The 24,297-nt window shown below is 39.3% G+C and overlaps 4 protein-coding genes and 1 long non-coding RNA gene across 11 annotated transcripts; 2 read left to right on the top strand and 3 right to left on the bottom strand.

Moving 5' to 3' along the window:
- Positions 1 to 101: 101 nt before the first annotated feature.
- On the bottom strand, positions 102 to 15,067 carry LOC134179882 (uncharacterized). 5 transcript variants are annotated; one of them, XM_062646889.1, is made up of 41 exons: positions 14,726 to 15,067; positions 14,365 to 14,667; positions 13,992 to 14,300; positions 13,625 to 13,927; positions 13,259 to 13,567; positions 12,879 to 13,196; positions 12,507 to 12,812; positions 12,335 to 12,448; positions 11,977 to 12,276; positions 11,603 to 11,914; positions 11,209 to 11,544; positions 8,575 to 8,925; positions 8,189 to 8,503; positions 7,819 to 8,130; positions 7,714 to 7,754; positions 7,446 to 7,646; positions 7,315 to 7,383; positions 7,141 to 7,255; positions 6,925 to 7,062; positions 6,764 to 6,863; positions 6,563 to 6,701; positions 6,444 to 6,490; positions 6,249 to 6,375; positions 6,100 to 6,191; positions 5,934 to 6,039; positions 5,713 to 5,866; positions 4,754 to 4,820; positions 4,627 to 4,693; positions 4,482 to 4,564; positions 4,291 to 4,417; positions 4,192 to 4,233; positions 3,623 to 3,682; positions 3,492 to 3,564; positions 3,227 to 3,313; positions 3,109 to 3,165; positions 2,975 to 3,040; positions 2,863 to 2,913; positions 2,670 to 2,807; positions 755 to 837; positions 619 to 687; positions 102 to 558 (listed from the first exon to the last, which is right to left on the bottom strand). In XM_062646889.1, exons 1-41 carry the CDS (start codon positions 15,000 to 15,002, stop codon positions 409 to 411), a joined length of 6,714 nt encoding a protein of 2,237 aa, XP_062502873.1. In that variant the 5' UTR covers positions 15,003 to 15,067; the 3' UTR covers positions 102 to 408. The 5 variants fall into 5 exon arrangements, 3 of the variants coding, with proteins under 3 accessions (XP_062502873.1, XP_062502874.1, XP_062502875.1); XM_062646890.1 differs by having other exon boundaries at positions 755 to 822; XR_009969912.1 differs by lacking the exon at positions 102 to 558 and adding an exon at positions 1,846 to 1,998 and having other exon boundaries at positions 633 to 687.
- LOC134180415 (uncharacterized) lies at positions 9,275 to 11,013 on the top strand. Of its 2 annotated transcripts, none has more exons than XR_009969995.1 (3): positions 9,275 to 9,518; positions 10,463 to 10,528; positions 10,590 to 11,013. It is a non-coding gene; the product is annotated as an uncharacterized LOC134180415 (long non-coding RNA). The 2 variants fall into 2 exon arrangements; XR_009969996.1 differs by having other exon boundaries at positions 9,275 to 9,530.
- Positions 15,062 to 17,363, bottom strand: LOC134179708 (phosphatidylinositol phosphatase PTPRQ-like). Its single transcript, XM_062646641.1, has 6 exons — positions 17,224 to 17,363; positions 16,831 to 17,159; positions 16,115 to 16,771; positions 15,450 to 16,055; positions 15,161 to 15,226; positions 15,062 to 15,084 (listed from the first exon to the last, which is right to left on the bottom strand). The coding sequence occupies exons 1-6, from the start codon at positions 17,361 to 17,363 to the stop codon at positions 15,062 to 15,064; spliced, it is 1,821 nt and encodes a 606-aa protein (XP_062502625.1).
- On the bottom strand, positions 16,940 to 22,205 carry LOC134179928 (thiosulfate sulfurtransferase/rhodanese-like domain-containing protein 2). Of its 2 annotated transcripts, XM_062646960.1 has the most exons (11): positions 22,098 to 22,203; positions 21,609 to 22,043; positions 21,019 to 21,141; positions 20,856 to 20,961; positions 20,685 to 20,794; positions 20,456 to 20,614; positions 20,256 to 20,394; positions 18,706 to 19,268; positions 18,495 to 18,630; positions 17,224 to 17,401; positions 16,940 to 17,159 (listed from the first exon to the last, which is right to left on the bottom strand). In XM_062646960.1, the coding sequence occupies exons 1-8, from the start codon at positions 22,164 to 22,166 to the stop codon at positions 19,045 to 19,047; spliced, it is 1,365 nt and encodes a 454-aa protein (XP_062502944.1). In that variant the 5' UTR covers positions 22,167 to 22,203; the 3' UTR covers positions 16,940 to 17,159; positions 17,224 to 17,401; positions 18,495 to 18,630; positions 18,706 to 19,044. The 2 variants fall into 2 exon arrangements, with proteins under 2 accessions (XP_062502944.1, XP_062502945.1); XM_062646961.1 differs by lacking the exons at positions 16,940 to 17,159; positions 17,224 to 17,401; positions 18,495 to 18,630 and having other exon boundaries at positions 19,135 to 19,268; positions 20,152 to 20,394; positions 22,098 to 22,205.
- LOC134179930 (microtubule-associated proteins 1A/1B light chain 3C-like) lies at positions 22,206 to 24,291 on the top strand. Its single transcript, XM_062646964.1, has 4 exons — positions 22,206 to 22,362; positions 22,458 to 22,513; positions 22,582 to 22,688; positions 23,932 to 24,291. The coding sequence occupies exons 1-4, from the start codon at positions 22,305 to 22,307 to the stop codon at positions 24,089 to 24,091; spliced, it is 381 nt and encodes a 126-aa protein (XP_062502948.1). The 5' UTR covers positions 22,206 to 22,304; the 3' UTR covers positions 24,092 to 24,291.
- The last annotated feature ends 6 nt before the right edge of the window (positions 24,292 to 24,297 follow it).

Genomic DNA, 24,297 nt, shown 5'->3' with positions numbered 1-24,297 from the left:
TACTAAAGTAATGTGTGTGTGTTCCTTGTGATTTTAGAATTTAGCAGAAGGATGGCAACAATACATACAACGATGAGGTAATCTAGCTAAGAAGTCTCAATGCGGTAGAGGAAAGATGTAAGGGCATCTGTTGTTATTATCATTCTCTAGCATTGCTGCTTGCTGCCTGGTGCTAAACTGTTGAATTGCTATTTCATCCACAGGCACACTAACAAGCATGGACACACACATACACAAACATACTTGCATGTTGATATAGTAACTGTCTAGACACTTCCATGTTTAGTAAAAGTACCGTAAAGCTACAGTGTTACAGCTGGCAAAATTATTTATGCAACCAGCACAAAGCATTATGTCTAGCAATCTTTGGTATACTATGTGCTTCTACTGCGTCAATAAATCAACAAGTTATAACAGTGTTTCGTGTTTTACTGAGGCTACATTCTGTGTCTGAAAATTACTACCTGAAAGCCCCTCTGAATTTATCAAACTTTCTTGGTGAATAATGACAGCATCACTAGGTTCCTTTGGTATAACCATAATACTTGCTGTATCAACCTTAGAAAGAGACACAAATTGCAAATGGCTGATCAATAAAGCATGATCATAAAACCTTACAGATTCTATTGTTCCTAATGATGAACATTCATCAAGGATCAATGTAACAATTGGAAGTGCTCCTTCAAACTATCACATTCACCTTTAACTTAAGAATGTACAAGACTTCTTGAACAAAAGCTATTATGCAGCTTACAGAGTCATGTCTTAACTCTGGCAACCTTGAAGGTGACAATCGGTTCTCTGCCTCTGTTCCAGTTGTCACTATAGAGTCAATCACTAAACACATGTAAATTATTTATCGATAGATAGATAAATTACTTATCATTATCACACACATCTGCTACTAAACCTTGCTCAGTTTCCTATTCAGTCAATTATGCATAATATAGTGTATAAGTTAATTACATTACTTATAAGATAAGATATTTGTTAAATTACACTAACAAGATATTAACAAGATATGGTAATTACCTATGTACTGTTGAATAAACAAAATGAACTGATGTGAAATTGATCTAAAAAATGCCACAGCATCAAGTGAAAAGGTAATAGTAATTCCACAATCGTACATTTACACTACAGCAAAACCATCAACAATACTAGACTATAGCAAACTATGCAATTAACACAGCCAGCAAGTACATAAATCAGTACTTGAACACTTTAGAAGTTAGCAGTATTAATCACAGACAGAACCAAATGATCTATGTGACTATAATACAGGGACGTAGCTGCCTTTCTAATATTTATACTTTCACCAACAGACCATTCCGGCAACTTCCGGAACAGGGCATAGCTGATTAAATAAGTTTTTATTTAATCACTCTGAGACAGCCTCATATCAAGTGCCTGCAGATGAGAATGTATACAGCTCGTAGACCGGCGCCTGTTCATTCTGGTTTTAGAATATAGCAGATAGTAAATGGAACCAGATTCTGTCACCTCCCTCTAATGCCTCATCACCATATGAACTTTCTGTTTCCTATGAGATCCTTCCGGAAGTCTAAAGGCTGGTTCATAATATCGACGCTAACGAACTGAGCGTCAACATCAAAGACACCGCCTCGACACAGGCGGCATCCTTTGATGTTGACGCTGACGCTGATGCTGGAATATTTGATATTGATGCTGATGCTGATGCTGGAATAGGGAATAGGATTCATTTCTAATCCAGCGTCAGGGCCAACGTCAACGTCGACGTCAGCGTCAATATTGTGAACCGAGCTTAAGAATTAACCCTATGCTGCATCGTACTCTGTACAGACCCAATGCATGGTTTTATACCTGGCTGCCTTTTCTCTAGGACGTCAGTGATGCTCAAGACATTGCAATCTGTCACTACATTACTATGTAACACGAGAAAAAATTATCTTGTGTTTGTCTGCACATGCGCATCTGAGCATCAACTGGACGACTTTCAAACTGCCGGCTACGTCCCTGTAATAAAGACACGTAAGCAGTAAACACCACTACCCTCCCAACTGGTCAATAGAATCTATGCAAGTTACATTTATAATTGGCTAATTGAATAATAAAGTGCTAAAAAGATGAGTTGATGTTGAAGTATGCAGTCAACAAGTGAGCTCTACTTATACTATGCTTTCATAATTGTGTACTGGCATGGTAGGATTGTGTATACTGCATCAATAAAAGACAAATGTAAATACCACTGCATGCATTAATTCTTAGGCCAAGAGTGGCATCCTCAGTGCAATTATTACAATTGTACATAGTTGTACTTATGGCCTGTCTGTAAATACACACGATTTCAAGGTGCAGCCTAGCTTGTTTGTGGATTAGAAGTCAAGCACATCAATTCCAACTATAATATACTGTATTTCATAATATCATATAGTGATACTGATTGTTCTGGTAAGTAAACGATATCCCAGGACCCCAGAGGTGCCACCCCAGCCCGACCTGAGCAATTTTACTATTCTACTCTACAGCATAATAACAAAAATTCACTGGGGCCACCATAACTTGAGTGACTCTAGTTCGTCAGGATGGCAACCTTGCTGGAATAATCGGTCGTCACATGAACTCAGTTAGTCATCAAATGACAACTTGACCACTTTTGAACACTGTTACTATAAATAGTCCTTTACCTAAAGTGTCCTCTTTGTCTGTTGTTGTATCAGCAGGTGTCAATGGTTGCTGTTCCTTATTAAACATTCCAGACAAGGCTCCTCTAGTAGTGTCCGCCTCTGACTGTTTCTCTGCTGAATTTCCATATTGATTATCATCTATAGTAGAACACTTGTAAATGAGAGATCAGCATGAGCCCAACAATAATCTTACCACCAGAAGGATCCAACCTATTTGGACTGTCTGATGATGTAGATAATGGTGCTATTAAAATACCATAATGTAAATTAAACGTACAAACAACAAATGACCTAAGACAACATACAATGGTCTTTTTCTGATAAGCTGCCAGATTCTTGCCTCAGTGGTTCATCACTCCTCACTGAGAGCACTATAAAAACAACATTATAGCATCATTCAAATGTGACTGATTTGTAACTACCAAAATTCCAATCTTACTTGAGTCACTATTTACTACACTAGTCTCCACCTTCAGTGATGTCACCTGAGTCGATCCTGTGAGAGAATCAAGGTCATAACTAGAGTACCATACATGATAGAGGTAGAATGCTCACACCTGAATGTAAGGTATCTGAACCAGTATTACGTGTGTATCGATTCTGTGGTAGTTGTCCCATTGCGATAGAACTATGATCTGTGTCGCCTATAATAAACCTCAGTCAAAACTGTCATTGGAACAATCTTTCCAGACAACTAGATACTGTTTGAAAAGAAATGTACACAACACAGTTCTGCGACTTACTATCAGTTATCTGAACTATAATGTTGATATATATTTCAATACTTGGTAAACCTAAGTAAAATTCAATCACATGCAGTACCTGCAACTTCATAAGTGTTGCCATGAGCACGTTTGTGACGACCACCAGTGTGAGGAGTAGATGACCCTATGCTCTGCACATAATAATTATGCAATGTACAGTACCAACCTTCTGCATACTATAGTTTCTACCTTTTCTAGAGACTTCATCTGCTTGCGTTTCTCTAATTTTGCTGCAATCACCCTTCTTACCTGCAAACACAAACCATGCATACACATTACAATAGATTTACATGACAGAACCTTCACTAGCCTAATATGCCACACCACACTGTCTACCATAATTAATCAAGTCAACTCGCAATTTGATATGTTCAATTTTAGTTGCGAAGTTTGCCATCAAATGAAAGCATCAAAGCAGCATTACTGCATGAGTACTTCACTGATTCTAAGGCAATCTATATTGCTAAGCAAATTGAGACCATATCTTTAAATGTCTTGCAGGTACAAACTCTAATGTATCTACTAGACCAATATCTATTAATCTCTCAAGCATAAAACAGAAAGGCTTAGCCTTGCAGTGCTACCCGAAAACTTTATATAGCTTAGAAACCTATATCGCAAAGTGTACTTAAACTGTTATACTTTACAGTCTATCGCAGCTTTCATCTACATAAAGGAAGCAAATTCGTGCAATTTCTCATTCAAACTGTGCTGGTTTAGCTAAGTAACAACTACTAATAAAAAGAAAATAGAGAAACCTGTTCATTCAGCACGCAGTGAAAGATGAACACAAAGACACCCTGAACATCAAAACAAATTTGTACTGTTAGAGTTCAATTAACAAATAGCATATGCACTTGTAAACTGTTGAAAATTGTGAAAACGTAAGCAAGTGAAAGAGACAACGTGTCAACAGCAAAGACACCGATCGACCAAGTTAGTCCCAAGATAGGCAACAATATCCCTAATGCTCTCAAGCCTGACCTAGAAACATACATGCGACATCGACACTAAATACATTGATGCATGACAGTAATAAAATGGATACTTGACAGTATTGAGTTTGCCTCTGTTAGTGCCGGCCCTCGACAGCAAGAGTTTCATTGCAATTATGAACACTACCAAATTGGCCTACAAACAATTGCATCAATTCAAGCATAAACAAATGCCATGACAGAAACACATCTTCATACCAGTAGTATTACACCCATTGGACCAACAAAGGCATAAATAAGACCTTTGTGGTGAGTCAAAAAACAGCTGATTCCAAGCAAGAATCAGTCAATTTACGTGACCTCAAGTGAACCACAATAAGCTTACTAATCATATTTTCCATACTCATCGTACTGCACTCCAAAACTAATGGCAACAACAATTATGGGAAATCCTAATAAACAACATAATTAAAGTACAGATTTGGTCATTCGGTGTTCTACACATACTGCACAATACATCGCATATGCAACCTAATACCTGAACTTCCACACCTATAATTCAAATTAGCACTACTGTAGGTAAGTGAGATGTAGACATGCTTACCAGTCTTAGCCAAATCAGATCACACATGAAGTGCGCATGTAAATATCAATTCAAACTATTCAAACCGTAAGGAATAATCAAGACTTACTATTCCAAATCAATACATGTATACAAATAAAGGCACACATTAACACCTTAAAAACAAGCCATCTAGTATGATCCATCTCTGGTGCCAGTAAAGCTAACCAAGTTAAATAAGGTTAGTACATTCACACACACACACACACACACACACACACACACACACACACACACACACACACACACACACACACACACACACACACACACACACACACACACACACACACACACACACACACACACACACACACACACACACACACACACACACACACACACACACACACACACACACACACACACACACACACACACACACACACACACACACACACACACACACACACACACACACACACACACACACACACACACACACACACACACACACACACACACACTAAAGCTCAACTCAAACATCAGTTACCAGTTACAAATGGTTAGTAGTTAGAATGCCAAACTACTGTAACAACTCAAAACTTGTTGTATACCAGTGAATGCATGGTCACTGCTATACACTGTATATGCAAGATATACGAAACTTTCAGTACATGGCTAGTCTACTTATACAGGCAATGCATATGACAACATGTAAGTATGCAACAAAAGAAAAATGTACGATGTCTCCAAAATATCAACGGCAAGTAAGTACTTACCCCATCCTAGAGCAAAGTACCGTCTGCGATATGTTTTTCCAGAATCAAATACAATTACAAGCAGCATGTAAAGCAGAAGGCCTTGACACAACATCCAACAGAACACAGCCAAAAACAAGTAGTGCATGATAACTGCCATAGCCTTGCAAACTCCCTAGTATTAATGCAATTACAAATTTGATAAAAGCGATGAAAAAGCAGGTAGCAATACGAATTCATACATTATTGCTGGTCTGGTCAATTCCAGCCAGAAAGAAAATAAGAGCCAACATCAGAGCAATCACAAAATTAATGTTGATGAAGTTTTTCTCAACCATCAAATGTGATCTAAAGAAAACATTGCACCATTCAGTGCAATTTTCAGCAAACATCTGCCAATAATGAAACCTGAGGCCAATAAGAAATGCAAGAGTTATGAGAAGACAAAGAAGTGAAATGCCACAACCAATGTAAGTAATGTAAGACAGCGCATCTGAAATCTGTGAACAAGGACACAATCACAAAATGAGATACCAAATAGAAAATAGAGTAGTTACTGCAGCATCCTCTACAGCAACAAGAACAGCAAAGCTAGTGAGATGTGTGGCAGAACATAAAACATTTCTATTCCCAAGTTCAGTGGTTGTAACATCAGTTGAAGACCATTGGCCAGGAGTTGAATTACTAAACAAATAGACGTTGAATTTAAGATCAGAATGTTCTAGACTTCTAATGCACCCTGGCAAACTCACGTTGAAAACTGCCAAAAAGTGCATGTGTAGTTGAGCTTTTCCACACTCTACATAAAATTATGAATTCACCACTCCCGACTTCAAAACAATATCTATGCAAAGCAGCCTGAATATTTAACCTCAATGTCTTTATATACAATGTCAACAGATTCAGGTAGCATAAGAGAGTTATACTGTGGATTATATTGTTGGCCATTCTGGAACTCAACAACTGAAACAGAAACCATTGCTGTGTATGGCAAAGCATCAGTACTGTTCCTAATACAACAACAATTTAATAAATACTAAACGCAATTAAGAAAAACACCAACTTGGAATACCTTTGATCTCCTACAGATTGAAATGGTATACTTGTGTTGGATGGCATATATAAATTCAAATTGTGGAGATACATTACTGATACAAGAAGTTGATCAGCACCTGCCATACAAACCTAATATATGTAGCATGAGATGCAAATATCAATGCAAATATTACGTACCATTTCGATCTAACAGAGATGACAACAGACTTAAAGAAAAAGCCAGTGTGCTCTGTGAAACAAAATCAAAAGACAACTGTGGATCCGAAAATGATGCACTTTTCAAAAATGATTGATTAACGCCCCGAATGTCCAACCCTACCAAACAATACAACTACAACAATCAGCAGAGAGAACATACATTACATACAACTTAAATTAATGTACAGCACTTACAAACATTGCTAGCTCTAAATGACTGAACCGGATTTCGGTTATCAGAAAGATATGCAAAAGCAGTGACTCGACCAAAACTTTCCAATGCCTGAAGAAATCTGGGAGCTCCTTCTGACTAAAAGCCAAAGACAAATTTATGCGCAGCACATCAACAAACAGCAACCAAGAACAAACTGTGTTCAGAGCAAGCCAGCTGTTTTTCTGCCTTGTCTCCAACAGGTTACTGACCAACACAGTGAACTTCTATAAGAAGATGTTCAAATGACAAAAGTAAACTGCAGACATCTTAAACTCATCTTATTTACTTCAGTATACGAGTAAGACAAAGTTATATTTATTCCTTCAGCCAGTCCCTTCTCTTGCAGGTTAACTAAAGCAGCCACAATGTCAACACTTGTTTGGAGTTCGTTTGAAGTCAGAGTTTGGTTTTCAGTTGTCAGAATAACATCACGAACAACAGCTTCCCCAAGCTCTGCTGTAAAATCTGTAGGAGCAATTGCTTCAATCTGTGTCGTACATACATTCAACTTTAAAATAAAGAACTCATCAGAACGAAGAACTGCAACCTCTTACCCTTAATCTTATACAGTCCAGTTTACATGTTGATTCAAATGCTATCAAAAGGACAATTAGTTTAACTAAAGAACTTCATTTGATCAACAAATTTAGTTAATTTACGTAAGGTTCTTGAATAAGCTACTTGTCCAACAGGTCCCATGCCAGCTGCAGTTATTGCTTGTACGACAATAGCATAACGAGTATTGGCTTGAAGATTCTGAAAAGTATAAGTTGATGTGAATCCATTAACTTCTAGAGATTGAACAGAGATAAGGACTGATGGCAGCACAGAACCCTCAGTTCTGTTTGCCATCCCGCTTGTAACTTTATAGCCCACAATAAAACCATTTGTGATATTGGGTTTAAGCCACAAAATTGTGATAGAATCATGAGTAGATGAAATTACTTCAATAGATGTCACCTGATCCGGACCTTAACATACAAACCAATAAACTGTCATGCAGTAAAACAGAAAGGACAATTAACTTACTTCCCACAACAGTTGTTTTCCGAAGTGTGACTGCCTCTCCAACATACTTGTGTTTCAAATTGTAGACTTGGACTGACAATTCATATGTTCTGTTACCAACTAAGCCTCCCACATGCATGCCCAACATATTGTCATCACTAGTTGTGATGTGAGTTGGCTCAATGACAACACGAGACACAGCCGTCTCCGTTTCAATGTCTTCAGCTCCTAATATATATCCGACAACACCATTTCGTTGTAGTGGTGCAAACCAAGAAACTTCTATGAAGTCAGATCCCACATACTCAATGTTAAACTCTAGCACCATCCCAGGAACTAATACAACAAAAGCATGGTAAGGTTCAGGAACATAATCACTCATTGACTAGAGATGCACATGTACAGACCTGTCTCTGGAGTAACAATAAATGTTTGACTTAGTTCACCTTTAACCCCATCAACTGCAACTACAGCACAAAAGCTGTAAAGAGTGTCAGGCAAAAAGTTGTCAATCACCACACTCGTACCACCGATGTCAACTTCTACAAAGTTTGCATGTGTGTCAAAGAACGAACACTGGCCCTCTTTATATGTAATAATAATTGACAAGCTCTCATTTCCTGACGATAATGATGTATTAACTGGATCCCATGAAACAGCCACAGAAATATTCCAATTTGGTAATATCCTATATGAAGCTTGCAGTGATTCAAGATGAAATCGAGTTTGACGAAATCGAGTTTGACGAACTGCTCGTTCTATAAACAACCAACTCATAAAAGTGGTGTACTGTATATCAACTAATTACCCATAGTGTAGTGTAATATTGCAAGTGCATTTCAAACATGTATAATTTAGGTATGATCCTAGCAACTTTAGAAAGCCCAAAGTTGCAATAAAAGTAAAGGCATACCTGACTTCTTTGCTTTCACATTTTTGGTTAACTGTTGAAGAGTAGCAGTAATGCAACATACATAGAAGTTCTCCTGCAGCATATCTTGGCAGCTGTAGCTGTTGTCAGGAGCTAGCATCCCATTAGGCTCGAGTGTCCAGCCGGTCATCTCTTCCCCCTGCGGCCGAGAAAGACCTGCTGGAGACATTCGCCACTCAAACAAACCGCCGACTCTCTATCCTCCAATCAGAGTGCCGTTCAATGTTTGTGCATCCTCGATAGGGATGCACGTCGCTATTGGCTCTTTGCTAATGTAATTTCGCTCTGACGCAAGTACGTGTAGTTTCGACACGTGCCATCCAAGTCTACGAACAAGTCGACTCTTTCCAGCTCTTCTCGTTGTCTGTCTCTCGTTCTAAGATTGCTAGACTCAAACTTTACCACAGAGGCCAACCAAAGGTCGACCGCAATGTACGCAAATCATAGCTCTGCACGTCGCCCTGCGTTGAGTGCAAATACCACGCTTTGTAGATGGTCTACTCGTTCAATGCATGCAACGTACGACACCCTAGAAGTTGTTTTGCATGCCTATTCCTCCAAGTACGAAAAGAAAGACAAAAGAGAACACGACATGCAGGTGTAGCTCACACGCTAACGAAATGTGATATCAGACGGTAAAAGCAATTTGACTACTCCGTTACAAAGCCATTAGTAGAGAGCCAATAGTGATGGGCATTGCTATCAGCAGTATTCGTGAATACACGTGCATGCACAAACACTAACCAAACGTGTAAAATCCTGATTGGAGGATAGAAGCAGCGGTTTCCTTTGAGTGGCGAATGTCTCCAGCCGGTCTTTCTCCGCCGCGGGGGAGATGACCGGCTGGACACTCGAGCCTAGGATCAGGGACTTCATTCTACTCAGTCTTGTTCAAACACATGCGAGCTCAGTCATTTTGTGGGTAAAGAAGTAGCTCGAGAACTTCTCCATAATCTTCTACCAAGCGTACAGTTCTCGACTGAAACGACCAATCAACATCAGTAGCAACTTCTTGATCGTCTATGGTCACACCTTACAGAGGCTGCTAGCCTTCGAGACCTGTTAGACTAATACTAATACGACTCAAAACGCTGGAGCATGGCTGCAAACAATTCCCAATCAAACCTTGCCTCCATCATGCCTAGCAAAGAATTTATAGAATTGCATTACAGATCTGGCTGCGTATTTCCATGTTTCTTTCCCTTCTGATGTGCCAAATGCTGTGCCTGTGGTGTAATTATAGACAGTTATGGTGATCACCTACTTGGATGCAATCAGGCACAGAACTTGAGAACAAAGCACCAAAACGCCTTATGTGATGTACTTTTCAATGCCCTGTTGGTGGATGATTCTCAATGTTGCAGAGATGAGGGGTAATAGCACAAGCGAAGCAAGACCAGGAGATATTTTCCACCTCGACTTTGAGCAAGGTTTGCCAACCTACTTTGATCTCACAGTTGGGAACTCATTACAACCAGCTTTCCTTTATAGCAGCCACTTGCGTAGGGACAGCAGCAGCTGCAGGAGAGCTGGAGAAAGATCAACAGCATGGCAGGCTCTTTCTATCCTATTGTGGCGGAGACAATGGGTCTCTTGGTCGTCAAACAGTCTATTAATTAGTTCTGAAGACTATTGTCAGAAGAACATGGTTTTCAAAACAATGCTACTCTATAATTAGTCAGTGTATGTGTAATTGACCTCAAGAACTCTCTTGTAAATTATGGCATTATGGTTATACAACGCTAGAATGATTTTATATTTAGAATAGCTCTGGATGGCAGTGTTGGTGTACCTATAATAATTTTTAAAAACTATATACGCGTGTGCGTATATTATAGTGCTGCTTGTAACATTTATGCTTGTAGCATTTATGCTGGCCAGTGTGCATTGACTTGGCAAGAATTACCAAGCAGCGTCAGCTCAGCTTGACATGTTAGCTTAGCACGTTTTGGCCCACATCTACAAAAAAGTTTTAAAACCAAGCTGACCCAAGATAGCCCCAATACAAGTGCTTGCATTAAAGACTTCAACACATAAAACTCTCTGCTATAGTAACAGCAAGATGTTACACTGAAATAACTTAAATGCATACATGCTACATGCATCTTACCTCTAGGAAATAAGGACACAAAATCCTCACGTCCAATTCCCGATATACTCACTGCACGCACTGTAACACTTGCTAAATGATCCAAATCAACAACTACAAAAAAGTTGTGTTCTGTTGGAGAAGTTCTGTTGCAAGGCGGTACTGTACGCAATGCACTTGGAATCCCATCATTGCTCCCTTTTGAAAATGAAGGAAAATTCTTGTGAACATACACGCAAAAGTGTATAATGAGTGCTGCTGGCACTCGTGGATAATCCCATGTGACAAAACCAACAACCATTGACCTATTAAAAACAACTGTTGACCTTGATTTATCAATTCGAGGCGGACCAGGATCTAGTAAACCAACAGCACCCATACTACGCTGCAGCCATCAACAATAACATGCTCATACCTGTTGCATTGGTTATAAACCTGACTACCTTAGACCACGGACCCATACCAGCTTCATTCACAGCAGAAACAGCAGCTAAATATGGCTGAAAGCTTTCCAAATTTCCAATCTCAACACTTAATTCTCTGGGAATGTTAACAAATACAAATCGCTTCACAAACTCTCCTTTTATAGCAAACTGACTTGTAATTGAAACATTGTAGCCAATTAGTGGACCATTGGTGAACACTTGAGGTGGAGCAATCCAAGAAAGAACTAAAGAATTAAATGAAATGTATGATGCAGTCAAGTTTGTTGGAGCTGCACCTGGCACTACAACAACATTCAGTACTAAACAATATATTATTTGTCATACAAAGTATTCACTAACTCACAAGATGAAACAGTTGTTACACATGTCTTCATATTGTGATGAAATGATCCAATGTAAAATGAATACTCCACCACATAGCAGACACCAGATTGCAAGTCCCCAACAGAAAACCGAGCAGATTTCATCTTTGATAAATTTCTAACTGGTTGAAACAAAGTGTGCATTTCAGTTACCAGCTGATCATCTGGAGTGTACACTTTAAAATGCACAGAATCAAACAAAGATTGAATATCGCCTTGAGTAATATTGACAGAGAATTGAAATGCAGTCATTGTAGTTCTAGAAACACTTACAGGCAATCCTAAAAAAGAGTACTGCAAGTCCAACTGTCCACAGAAAGTCCTCCTGCAATGACTTACCCACACAAACATACCCATCACCCACATAGCCATGCTTGCATTTGCAATAAAATATCTGACCAGCTGTACATTCAGCCGATGAGCTGCAGTTTAAGGTGCACCCTAACGACTGCTCTGTAAACAACAAAGACGTAAGTGTGTTCAATATGGTTATTATGATACATGTGCTAACTGTTAGTCATTTGAAAGACAACATCACTTGGTGGACTAACTTCGTCTGCAGTCAAGGCCTCCACCCAAATGGCATATCTTGTGTTGGGCTTCAAATCTATCAAATAATGTTCAGATGTTTGTCCTTCAATGGTCGCAACATCAGGAGAAATCAAATAGGGAGGCAGCCTATGTTCTTGTGTATCGTTGGCTATGATGCTTGTGATTTGGTAAAACATTATGCTTTCAGAAACAGACTGCAACCACTTCACTTTAATAGCTGTTTGTCCAACAGGAATAGCAGTCACCTCCATGGGAGCACCGACAGCTGCAACAGACACAAATCAAACTTCAGGTCGTATATCTCATGTCATTACTCATCACTCCTACTTACGTCCTGGTACAAGCAATACAACACGTGTAATAGCTGGACCTCTATCACCATATTTCATATTATATGCCCTCACAGACACATTGTACGTTCGACTTCCAAATAGACCCTTTAGAAGCACGCCAAGTCGTTGATTGTGAGGACTGGTGATAATGTCACTTGGTATAATACTGAACTCCACAAATCTGGACATTGTGGTCATATCCCTGGTGGTCACCAGATATCCAATAACACCATTTCGAAATGTCGGTGGAAACCATGTCAACTCTACAGACTGAGAATCAATAGTTCGAACTCTCACATTTCTTACTGTCCCAGGTGCTAAACAACAAGTAAAATGCAGCATAAACTCACAACTGATCAATAGTACAGTCTTAACAAACCTGTTTGTGGTGTTACCACAACCGTTTTTAAAGGCGGTGAAAATGGCAGTGTTGGTGTAACACAAATGGAGTACAGAGAATTAGGAAGCAGATCAAATAAGACAGTAGATGAATCGTTGACATCAACAAAATGTCCTTTTCCTCCATCAACTGTTAATGTTAATAAACAATCTTTGTTTCTCACATAGTAGACCCTATACATTGCATTGCCTGATCCTAGAGGTAAACTATCAACAGTGGGCCATGTCACAGTTGCAGTAAAGTTTCCAGACCCAGACTGAGTAACATGACTAACATTTGCTGATGGTCCTATGAGCACACAATTCTGATTAATTATGCAACAGGTTCCATATAAACTCAGCATACCAATCAAGATTCCGTCGTCTGTGTATCTTAGACTTGCATTGGCAAACGGTCCTAGTAAAGATCCACTCACAGCCCGAACAGCTACATTATACCTCACATTTCTGCTAATAATTTTCATCAACACATTGCCTGCAGCATTCACATAAGTTTGCTCATATTCAGTCTCATCCTCACTCTGATGTATGATCTGAAAATTAGTAATGAGCGATGCAGGTACATGAGGATATTGCCATGACAGATATCCAAAAATATCAGAACCATTGGAAACAGCCACATTTGTAGCAACAATAGGCAGACTAGAAACTAAATTAAGAAAATGTGTAACAGACAATATCACTACAAAGCAATGTTGTGTAAAGTGTACCACCTCCTTGGCCTGTTGTAAACTCTATGCTAGTTGACAAAGGTCCACGGCCTTCTGCAGTAGCAGCAGCTACAGCCACCATGTACCTTTGAAACAATCGTAGCTGCTTCACTTGAAAATGGGTCACATCTCCAGCAGTTTGGTTTGTCCAATTTACAAAGAAGCCCTCTACTGTAAACACACTCTGAAACAGCACATGATAACCAGTCAAAGGGCCATTGTTAAAAGCAATAGGAGGAACTTTCCATGAGACAACTGCAGAATCGCTACTAATATTGCTCACTCTTATTTGAGTAGGAGGTGCGCGTGGAACTGCAGACAGTAAGAAATAAATACAGCAACAACATAAAAGACAACAGCATTCATTCTTTTTCACCTGATGGAGATGTCATTCGAGTTACCTCATCAGTATGTTCGAAAGACCCGATATGGTACAAATAGTGAATGGTGTAGTTCATTCCTGACTGCAGTTGTTGAAAGATCACAGAAGCCTCCACACCAGGGTTATCGGAACGAAATGCAAATAAACCTTGCTGACTGTCCAGAAACTGACCATCATTACTAAACAGTTGAAAGACTACAAATGTGTTGTTTAGAATATCACTATGTCTGTTGTCAAAAACTCCAATGGAGACCAAGAGTGATGTTTTTGTTGGACCGACGCTGATTTCAGGAGGATCTACCAAAAATAACAAACTGAATTACAAACCCTTCAGCAAGGCAACTTCTCTGCCCACCAGAACAAATGCTTCCATCTCCAATCAAGCCATCACCACAAACACACTTCACTGAGTTCAGGGCTTGTAACTGGCAAATTGCACCTTCGGCACATTTGGTGACCTGACAAGGATCAGGAAGAGCTAGAGTTGCACTTGGAGTTAGGGTTGCACTTGGAGTTACAGATACTGTGGGAGGCACAATAGGCAATGTTGTAGCAAAAACCGGTGATGACCACATGCCATATCCTGCAGTAGTTGATGCTCGAACAAGAGCTACATATGTTGTGTTAGGCATGAGACTGATAAAGTTGACAACTGAAGTGTTTGGTGTCACAAAGGCAACTTGACTTCGAATCAAATATCGAGGTAGCCTGCCACTACGAATGTCAGAATTAGATATAAATATAGTTGAATGGTAGCCAACTAGATTTCCATTAGTCTTTGTCGGCTTGCTCCATGTAAAAGTCAGAGAAGTTTCAGTAGCATTAATGAAAACTATATTAGTTGGTGGTTCTGGTCCTGTAGGACAAAATAAATTATTGCAATTCACCATCTTTATTCCATTCTCATCAAAACAATATGCATTGGCAAAGTAAAAAACATGAAAACAAATAAACCACATTTCCTTGTTGTCAACAAACTACATGCTATTCACACAAAGAACCTGATAGGAAGCTAAACGAAACCAACTACATGCCAACAACAGATACAGCACGTTACAATATCAAGTTGAAATACTCACTTCCAACTGCAGTTGATGCATACACCCTCTTCTCCAGACCAGTTGAATTATCCAGCAGGTTATATGGTCTGACAGTAAATATGTAGTCTCTGTCACTTTCTAATCCAAACAATGTCCACCTATAGTAAGAATCAGTTGGTGGTGGCAGCTGATTTGGATTTAAGTACTGATTCCAGCTCTGTCTTTGACCATTGTCTTCTTGAATGACCTTGTAGCCAATTACACCATTAGACTTAGTCACTGGCTGCCACTTCAGAAGTATAGTGTCAGTCTTTGCAATATCTGACAACAAGAGTGATCCATCGTGTACATCAGACATGACACCAGGTGTAGACTGGTTGGTGACAAAAAAAGCAATATCAGCATCATCAAGGTTGTGTGGCATAAACCAAATACAGATAGTGTAAAATGTAAAAGGACGAAGTCTGTCAAAGTAATATGAGAAACTGTTTCCAGCAACTTGAATGGTCTCACTTGAACTTTTCCTTCTACAATCTTCATCAGGGAACAACAAAATGTGGAAATCTGATGCAACATCTGATGTGTTGAGCCAACTAATGTTAGCTGTATATGCACTCACATTGATAATACTGATTAGCAGCTTAGCTACAAAACGAAAAGACTAACACATAATTAAGTGGATATGGCAACATACAATATCTTACGAGATTTCACAGCTTCGAAACTCATATCTCCACTAACAGATTCCCTTCCCAAGCCCTTGCTGTTCCTGGCTTGTACAGCAACATGACCATAGTGACGACCAAAAGGAAATTGAAGAACATGGTAGCGATCAACCGGAGAAACAAATGATGAATTGAAGGGTGGTGGATACTCAGGCCCTTCAAACTCACTCTTTGGATATAAATTCAATGTGACAAGAAATCCATTTATGTTCCCTCTTGGATTGTGTGGGTAATCCCAGCGAGCTGCTATAACTCGAGGACCCACTTGAAACATCTTTACAAATGAAGGAGAGCCAGGCACTTGACTCTCTTTCATTTGAAATAAAAATGGCTGAGAGAAAGGGCCACTTCCAGCTGCTGTAGAAGCTCTCACTCGTATAGCATACCAGCTGCCAGATTCAAGACTACTAATAGTCACATTTGTAGAGTACACAACAAATCCATCGTCATCATCATTTACATTGTCTTTCTTTGAAAATTCACTAGGAACAAACTTTCCTTGTCTCCCGTCGATAACAACAGTGTAATATTGAATGTTTCCACCGCGCAGCAAAGGTCGAGGCGGTTCCCATAAAATTATAACAGTGGAAGTGTTTACTGTTTGGACCACTTGAACATTCCTTACAAAGTCTGGGACTGAAAATAACACATAATAGCAATTGCCACTTAATTATTACAAATGCACCGTTATTAACCTGCTTCGACCGTTGTTACTACAAGACCAATTTCTTCCAAAATGAGACTACCATTAGAAGCAAATAACTTCACTTTTGGAGTATACCTTGTGCCTGGCTGGAGGTTTTCCATCTTGTGTGACATAATGCCTCCAATTACTGAGTTAAGAGCATCTTGTACTGTTTCAATAAATGATTGTGCCACACGTAAATTAGGAACTAAAGCTTCATACTCAATCCAGCCAGCTGCAATGTCATCGGTTAGATTAACAGCAAATTGCACAGTCAATTCCGACGATGAAACATCAAAAGCTTCCACATGGTTGAAGCAGAAAACAAACACGCTTACACTACACATGCACATGCAACCAATTCATTACACAAGCCAGAAAAAGTATAAAATGTACAACTTACTGTGATGTCAGTATGTTTTTCATTTGGATCTCATCCCGCCAAAAAAATGTCAGCTTAGGTTGAACAGCATCAATTCGAGGAATATTGCAATAAGCAGGGTTAGGAACAAATCGAATATATTCAGTGTGAGAAATCAACATAGTAGAAAAAGGAAAAGGTGATGGCATTGAAACTGTAGCTGCAACAAACAGACGTTTTTAATTAACTGATACAACCAACCACATTAACAATTATTCCAATGCACACAATCAAAAACAGTACTTTACAAATATATGTAAATATTTTTGACTTCAAAACATTCATAAAAATTACTGGCAAGCCACTCTGTCTGTGGTTGACCTGTACTTTGTATATTAAGTTAATTAATTAACTTTTACTGTTTTGAATTGTCATCTTACAAATTTCAGTCAACAGCAATACAAAGTAAAAGAAAATTAAGGTATATGCATAAATGAGGTGATCACATTAATTAGCAAATCATCAAACAAATCTTCCCCTCCTGGCTGTCTCACCATCTACCTATAACTAACCTCATGACACACAGTGACACTGCTTACAAGTTAAAGTTAATTTGGTCCTAGCAGCTGCAGTACTTGACATGTGTGTGTGTGTGTGTGTGTGTGTGTGTGTGTGTGTGTGTGTGTGTGTGTGTGCGTGCGTGCGTGCGCGTGTGTTATTTCCTCAACTATTTTACACCAAGCTCCACCCTCTGCCTGTGACTCTTATGTTTTCTCTCTGCTACGCCCACGCAGTAGCCAGCCAATCTAACCGCAACGGTTACGCCTATCAACACGCAACATAGGGTTCCCATTTGAGCTCGTCTGTCACGTCCGTTTAAGTACAGAGAGCTCCCTGGACCCATGATTCTACTTGCTGATTATGGTGCAGATTGAAGCCCGCGTATGTCAGGCATCGTCCGACAGCATGGCATTTTGTCACTAGGATGTAATTGGGTGACTAAGAAACAGCTAGACTGACTACTCCTATAGTAGCTAAAGTTTTTTTATCTCTTATCTCTAATAGTTGGGCACAGTTTCAATCAACGTTACGAGATTCTGACAAACATTTCCGACTGCAGCCGCTAATTCATCATTGACAATCAATTTCTGGAACATGACACCACATCAGTCAGTCTGTTCGTTAGCGACGGTTACGTACCGTTCACATTTTTACACAAAGTTGTACGGCGTCGACGCTAAAACCACGCAATTAGCGTACGAATACTGTACCTACCAGTAGAAGCAGCTTACAATGCACGTTTAGTGTCTTACTGTCTAGCAATGACGTCCAAGCACTCGATTCGTTGCGTCTGTACTGCCATGTGCCTTCACCGTTGTCTACGCTCAAAATAGCTAGTCCCAATTTGCTTGTTGATGGCGCAAAGTATGTTTCAGCAAGACGTTGTACCTGAAACATGCACAGACGCATATCATTCACCTAGCTGACAGACTACGTCTAACTAGCTGCTATAGTACAACGAACCAACACGCCCTGGTTATATTCATCCGCCACATCTTGAGCCAACGTGAACCTGAACGGTGCTCTTTCTTGTTCGACGAATGTTGCGGTAGCCGAACAGTTGCTAGAATCTGAAGTGGTCGCGATCGTAGGCCTAGGAGGAGTGATTGGTGCTGCAACAAAGGCAGCGACAACCAAATAGATCCACAAAGAATGGTGAGAAAAGGGTAATGTCATCACTCTTAGGCAAATCAGCGTGATCGCAACACGCACGACTTACGACTAGAAATCAAATGCAACCAGCCAACATTCAATGTCCGCCAGTTGTACACCGTACAAGTACGCATACGTCACGAATTTTAATTACTTAATTGCAGCTGGCCTATGTTTAGAAAATAGTGGTATTCTAGGTCGACTAGCTGTACATAAACACTGCTCCTTAATCGCAGTGCTACCAGACTCACAGAACTTGCAGCAATACATGAGACCATGCCTTCGACAACTGTAGCACGAAAGAACAAGCTGGAAACAATTTGGAGACACACATGGCTGATAATCATCCCAAGCACGTCCGCAGTAATTGCAATCTAAATCAGAAACACCTCAAGTCAAATTACAGTGACTAGTCATGCTAAATTCACATTAGGTAAACAGTACAGTACCTATATCAAGTATATGTATGTCTAATTTGGTTGGTTATAATGCCTAATGTATAGAAATAGTCAACCTATTTTCAATCCAAGAGCAGTTTCTGCTGCCAGTCATCTGCTAATTCAAGGACTGCAATAACATGCTCAAATAAAATGTTGTCATGGGATAAAATGCTAAAGATACGTGTTTCAAAGCTTGTCAAAAAGTCTTGCTATTCTAAACATCAACTACCACAAACTGCAAACTACCTACCTAAGCTCTTACTTCAGTTTCAAATGTTTATTTTCTTGCATAAAAGAATTTTCAAACTGTTCAAAGAGCTTCAGTCTACTATTAAATAATGACTTTTGTATCACAGGACTAATGATACAACACAAAGAATATTGTACACTGGCACAACTCATCTATTGCGTGAGCTATGTTCAAGTCATTCTGATACTTCAGTGTTAAAAAACAGAACCTATCACCTATTTCAAAGACATACTTTCAACAATACATGCTATTTGCAACCAAACGCAAAACTTTGATAAACAAAAGTATGCTTGTAACCATTTTGAGTAATTTGTAATCAGTATTCAAAGTACCAGAATAAATGCATCATGATAAGTGAATTGATTACAAGAAATTCTAGCAGCTGACTCGCTGCTGTTGACGCTTTCTACTATTTCCTTAAATTTTTCACAAAAGTTTGAGCTAACTCCATAAGACCATGCACTCTTGCAATACAGCACAATGAAGACAAATCACATTCTGTCCATATGTCAGCCTGTCAATCAGTTTATAGTTTGTCAATGTGCCGTTGTAATAATCTGCAGTTACCGTTTAGTCATTCAGTTGCAGTTGTTTGTATGTTCCATTTAGGAACAATAACTCAGCTCATCTTCACTGCAGTAATATAATTCTCATATGCTACTTCTTCTTACTGCTTATAATTTGATCAGATGTACAGATAGTCTTCCGTTCATCAAATACATACAGCTTGCCTTGAAAAAACCCATCAGGGTATTGCTCTAAGTACTTGTGAATGCCTCCAGACAACTGAAAGACATCTCTACATACACCCTACAGAGAAGAAACCACAGTTACAAGTTTGAGATTGCATATAACTAGAAATAACACAAACTTTTGATTTTAGATAAGCTGAAGCTTTTTCACAACGTATGCCACCAGTGCAGTACATGTACACACACTTGTCTTTAAAAACGCCTCTATTCTGCTCAACAAATTCAGGAAAATAGCTAAACTTGCGAATATCAGGAGCAACAGCACCCACAAATCTTCCCTAAATGAGCAAAAATACATAATTATTAAAATATACAAATTTAAGATGCATCCAGATAATGACTCATTACAATTCTGCTCTCATAATAATTCCGACAATCAAGTAAGAGAACGTCTGATGGTTGTGAGTCGCGTGCCTTACTAACTTGCTCATGGAACTTGTCTGGGGAAAGACGTTCTCCTAGTATAATTCTGACAACTCAAAAATTCTGTAATCCCAGTTATGATGTATTGAACCATACCTACATTCGCAAAACTGAAAGCACAAGATGTGAGACCAATTGGCACAATCTCTCGGCATACAGACACTTTCAAACATGGAAAACTCTCGGCTCCTCCTGGACTGGTCTATTAGTAAGCATAATTTCACACACAAAATACACACGATAAAAGATGGACACAAACCTTAACATCTTCCAGAGAGATTTGATGCGGGAATGGATGTGATATCACCTTACTAACATACTCAATTATAGCTTGCATGCTACCACCAACTGTAGCATTAATGCCTTCCAAAGCAACACGAACCTTCATCAGGAGAGTAAGTTAACACATAATGTATGAAGCAATGTTAAAGTACAATCTAAGCAATAAAATTGTATGCTTTGTTGAGATAGAAGTTCACTTTCTGGTTTCTTATTCTTCAATTTTGCAACATAGCTCTTTTGACTATAACTTTAATTTCATTAGAGGTTCTAGTCCATTAGAGGGCACTATAAATGTTAAAAAGCTTCTGCTAAGTCAATCAATTGTAAGTACCAAGCTCCAGACCTTCCTTTATTGTATACAGAAGATCTAGAACTTGGCAGATGTAAATGTATACTCTATTTGTATCATACCTATTAACTAGGATACAGTACTCCATTCTGAGCAATTTTTAGAGAAAACAACACCAAAAGAAAGACACTAAACCGAACATTACAAACACAAACTATTTTTCATCATTCTATTCTACTTAGACTATAGTAGAACTATCCAACAAGCATTTTTCAAACCTTGCCAGTTAGATTCAGTCTTTCACAAAGTGTTTTCTGCCAGCTAGCGACTGTTTGCGGCACAGGAATAGAGGTATATTTGTAGAATAACACAACAAATCCAGATACTTCATTTCCATCATTTTTCCAGATAGACATTTTCTCCATCAACGAATCTCTGATTTTGTCATGATCAGTCATCTCTAAGACTGCGTCTATTGTTTCTACACGTGAAATAATCTCGTTTGTGCTGTCTTCAGAATGTTCATCTTCCAACTGAGAAATTAGAGATGTCACTTCTGATGAGTGGTAACGAGACACATGCCGTTGAATATCCACAAGATTTGTGAATATTTGCAAGCAGCAGCACCAACTGTTAAGAGTGGCGTCATTCGCACATCTCGTGCCTTCCATGTGTGTTGTACAGTTCAACTTGCTAACAAAACTTGAAAAAGCCTACAACAAAAAACTACTTTGACTGACTAACTTCTGACTTCCATACATACTTGCCTGCCTCCATAAAGTCCTTTGTAAGGCTTTCTCTTTTTTCGTGGCACAAAATGTCGCCATTGTTCCCATCAAAGTAACGTGCGTTAGTTAAAGCACGTGAGAATGATGTAATGTGCTGAGTAAACATCACGTGACCATTAGGTGACACTGTAAGGCCAGAATCAGGAAATCGGTGTAGTCGTCGCATCGCTCTTAACACACCCAACCATGGAGTCTGATGCGCGGTCTCAATCTCTCAAATCGTTCAAGCAAAGGCGATCTTTTGGTAATTGTGATGTTAGCGCTCGCCAGTGACGCGCCACGGCAACCTGACAACATGCCGAAGCGATGTCTGTCGTAATCCATCTCTTTTTCTTCTAGCTAGTAGAAAAGACGAAGTAGCAGGCATTCGTATCAAGTTTCCCAACAAAATCCCGGTAAGACGACTTACTTTCCGCTTGTTCGGGGTGTGAGATGAAAGACGGCGCGCTTTTTGTTGCTCTAGGTGATAGTGGAGCGATACGCCAAGGAGAAGGACCTTCCCTTGCTTGACAAAACGAAGTTCCTCGTGCCACAGGAGCTCACCATGAGTCAGTTCGTTACAATCATCAGGTTTGCATACTCTGGCACGTCAGTTCTATGTGAAGTTGTTAGGGTCGGGGGACGGCCTGTGAACTGTGGGAATCGCTAGGGACGGTTGTCTTTCTGCAGCCAGCGCGGCCTTTTCGCCAACCACGTGAAAAACTTAGTCAAATGCACGGTTACGCGTCCTTTTTGTTTGTTCCTACAGTAAGCGTTTTTCTAAAAGATTAGATGACGAAAGTATTGGAATGCGCATGCGTCGTATGTCGTGGTACAAAGTACAGTAGGAGTATGGGAGTAACGTTGACTGTATTGTGATTTACTGTCAAATCATCCGTTGGTTTCCTAATTACAATATAAACTGGGGTCACAATGAATGGCGCTAGGTGTGACACTTTCTTGGTCATCCCTGGACTACCTTATTCCTCAGTGGGCAGAGATTGCAGAAAAGTAACTTACATTTATTACCAGATGTCACCAATCCAACATAGACAGTGTGAGATACATTTCTTGTTTACTTGGTTTGTGTGAGTTGTTTATTTCTCAACTAATAATTAAAGGCTGTGTTTACACCCTCACTTTCACGGTTAGGAGCCTCCTGAAAACCACAATATGATTGTTGCAAAGAGTTAGGAATTTAGATGGTATTTCGTTCCTTCTAACAACTATTTGTAAAATGATATGCAGTGACTGTCATTTCGCATAACCACAAAGTTTGTAAATAGTCTGTAGTCATTGAAGTACAGCTAGCAAAAGTTATCACATAAGGGACACAAGAATCACTTGTACATAATGTTAGATTCCCATATAAATGTCGTAAACCAAGGAAGCGATTGATTTCACGTTAGCAGTTGCAGACAGGTAAGTTACGTTGTTTATTTCTGACAAGACCTGGCAATCACAAACAGGAATTATCCTGTTCTGGTAAGAAACTTTCATAAACGTTTTTGATGGTTTGTCGCCTCTACATAAAGGAAATGCCCACACAGGAGGTGTGGCACATTCCTCAAGCGCGACAAGACATAGCCAGTCAGCCACATGGCCACATAGCCTGCAGACCGGAAGTCAGTTCACCTCTGTGTTTTGAGTAACTACTCACCAAGTCATGACTTTTACAGAGTCCCGTTTCTTATGGCTCATAGCTGAATAAGTTATTTAGAACACAGAACAGCAAAGTATATTTACATTGTAATGGTTTATTAGAGTGATAAATAATTTGCAGCTGCTGTACATAGTGATGGTATTATAAGTATGTGTGTTTTGATATCTCCAGAAATCGCCTTTCTCTCTCCTCGTCTCAAGCTGTGTATTTCATGGTAAACAACAAGACTCTTGCAAGCATGTCATCTACAATGCAGGAGATTTACAGTGGTGAGAAAGATGAGGATGGCTTCCTCTACATGGTATATGCATCACAGGAAATGTTTGGTTGAACAAGAAGCTCATGAACGATGGGAATGTATATAATATCTAGATCTTGACAATCATTTCACTAAACGTGACAGTAACAATCATGTAGTGTGTATCCTGTGTGTAGTACTAGGAATTACATTGAGAAATGTTATTGATGTGTTGTATCATCAGTCATGTGGACTGTATTGGTATCATAATCTGAATGTTCAATTTTACTTGACGATAT

This window comes from Corticium candelabrum, chromosome 5 (genome assembly GCF_963422355.1).
Source record: "Corticium candelabrum chromosome 5, ooCorCand1.1, whole genome shotgun sequence".
In the NCBI taxonomy this organism is placed as follows: domain Eukaryota; kingdom Metazoa; phylum Porifera; class Homoscleromorpha; order Homosclerophorida; family Plakinidae; genus Corticium; species Corticium candelabrum.
Note: the sequence above shows the minus strand (reverse complement) of the source record. Positions and strands in the feature narration are given on the sequence as shown.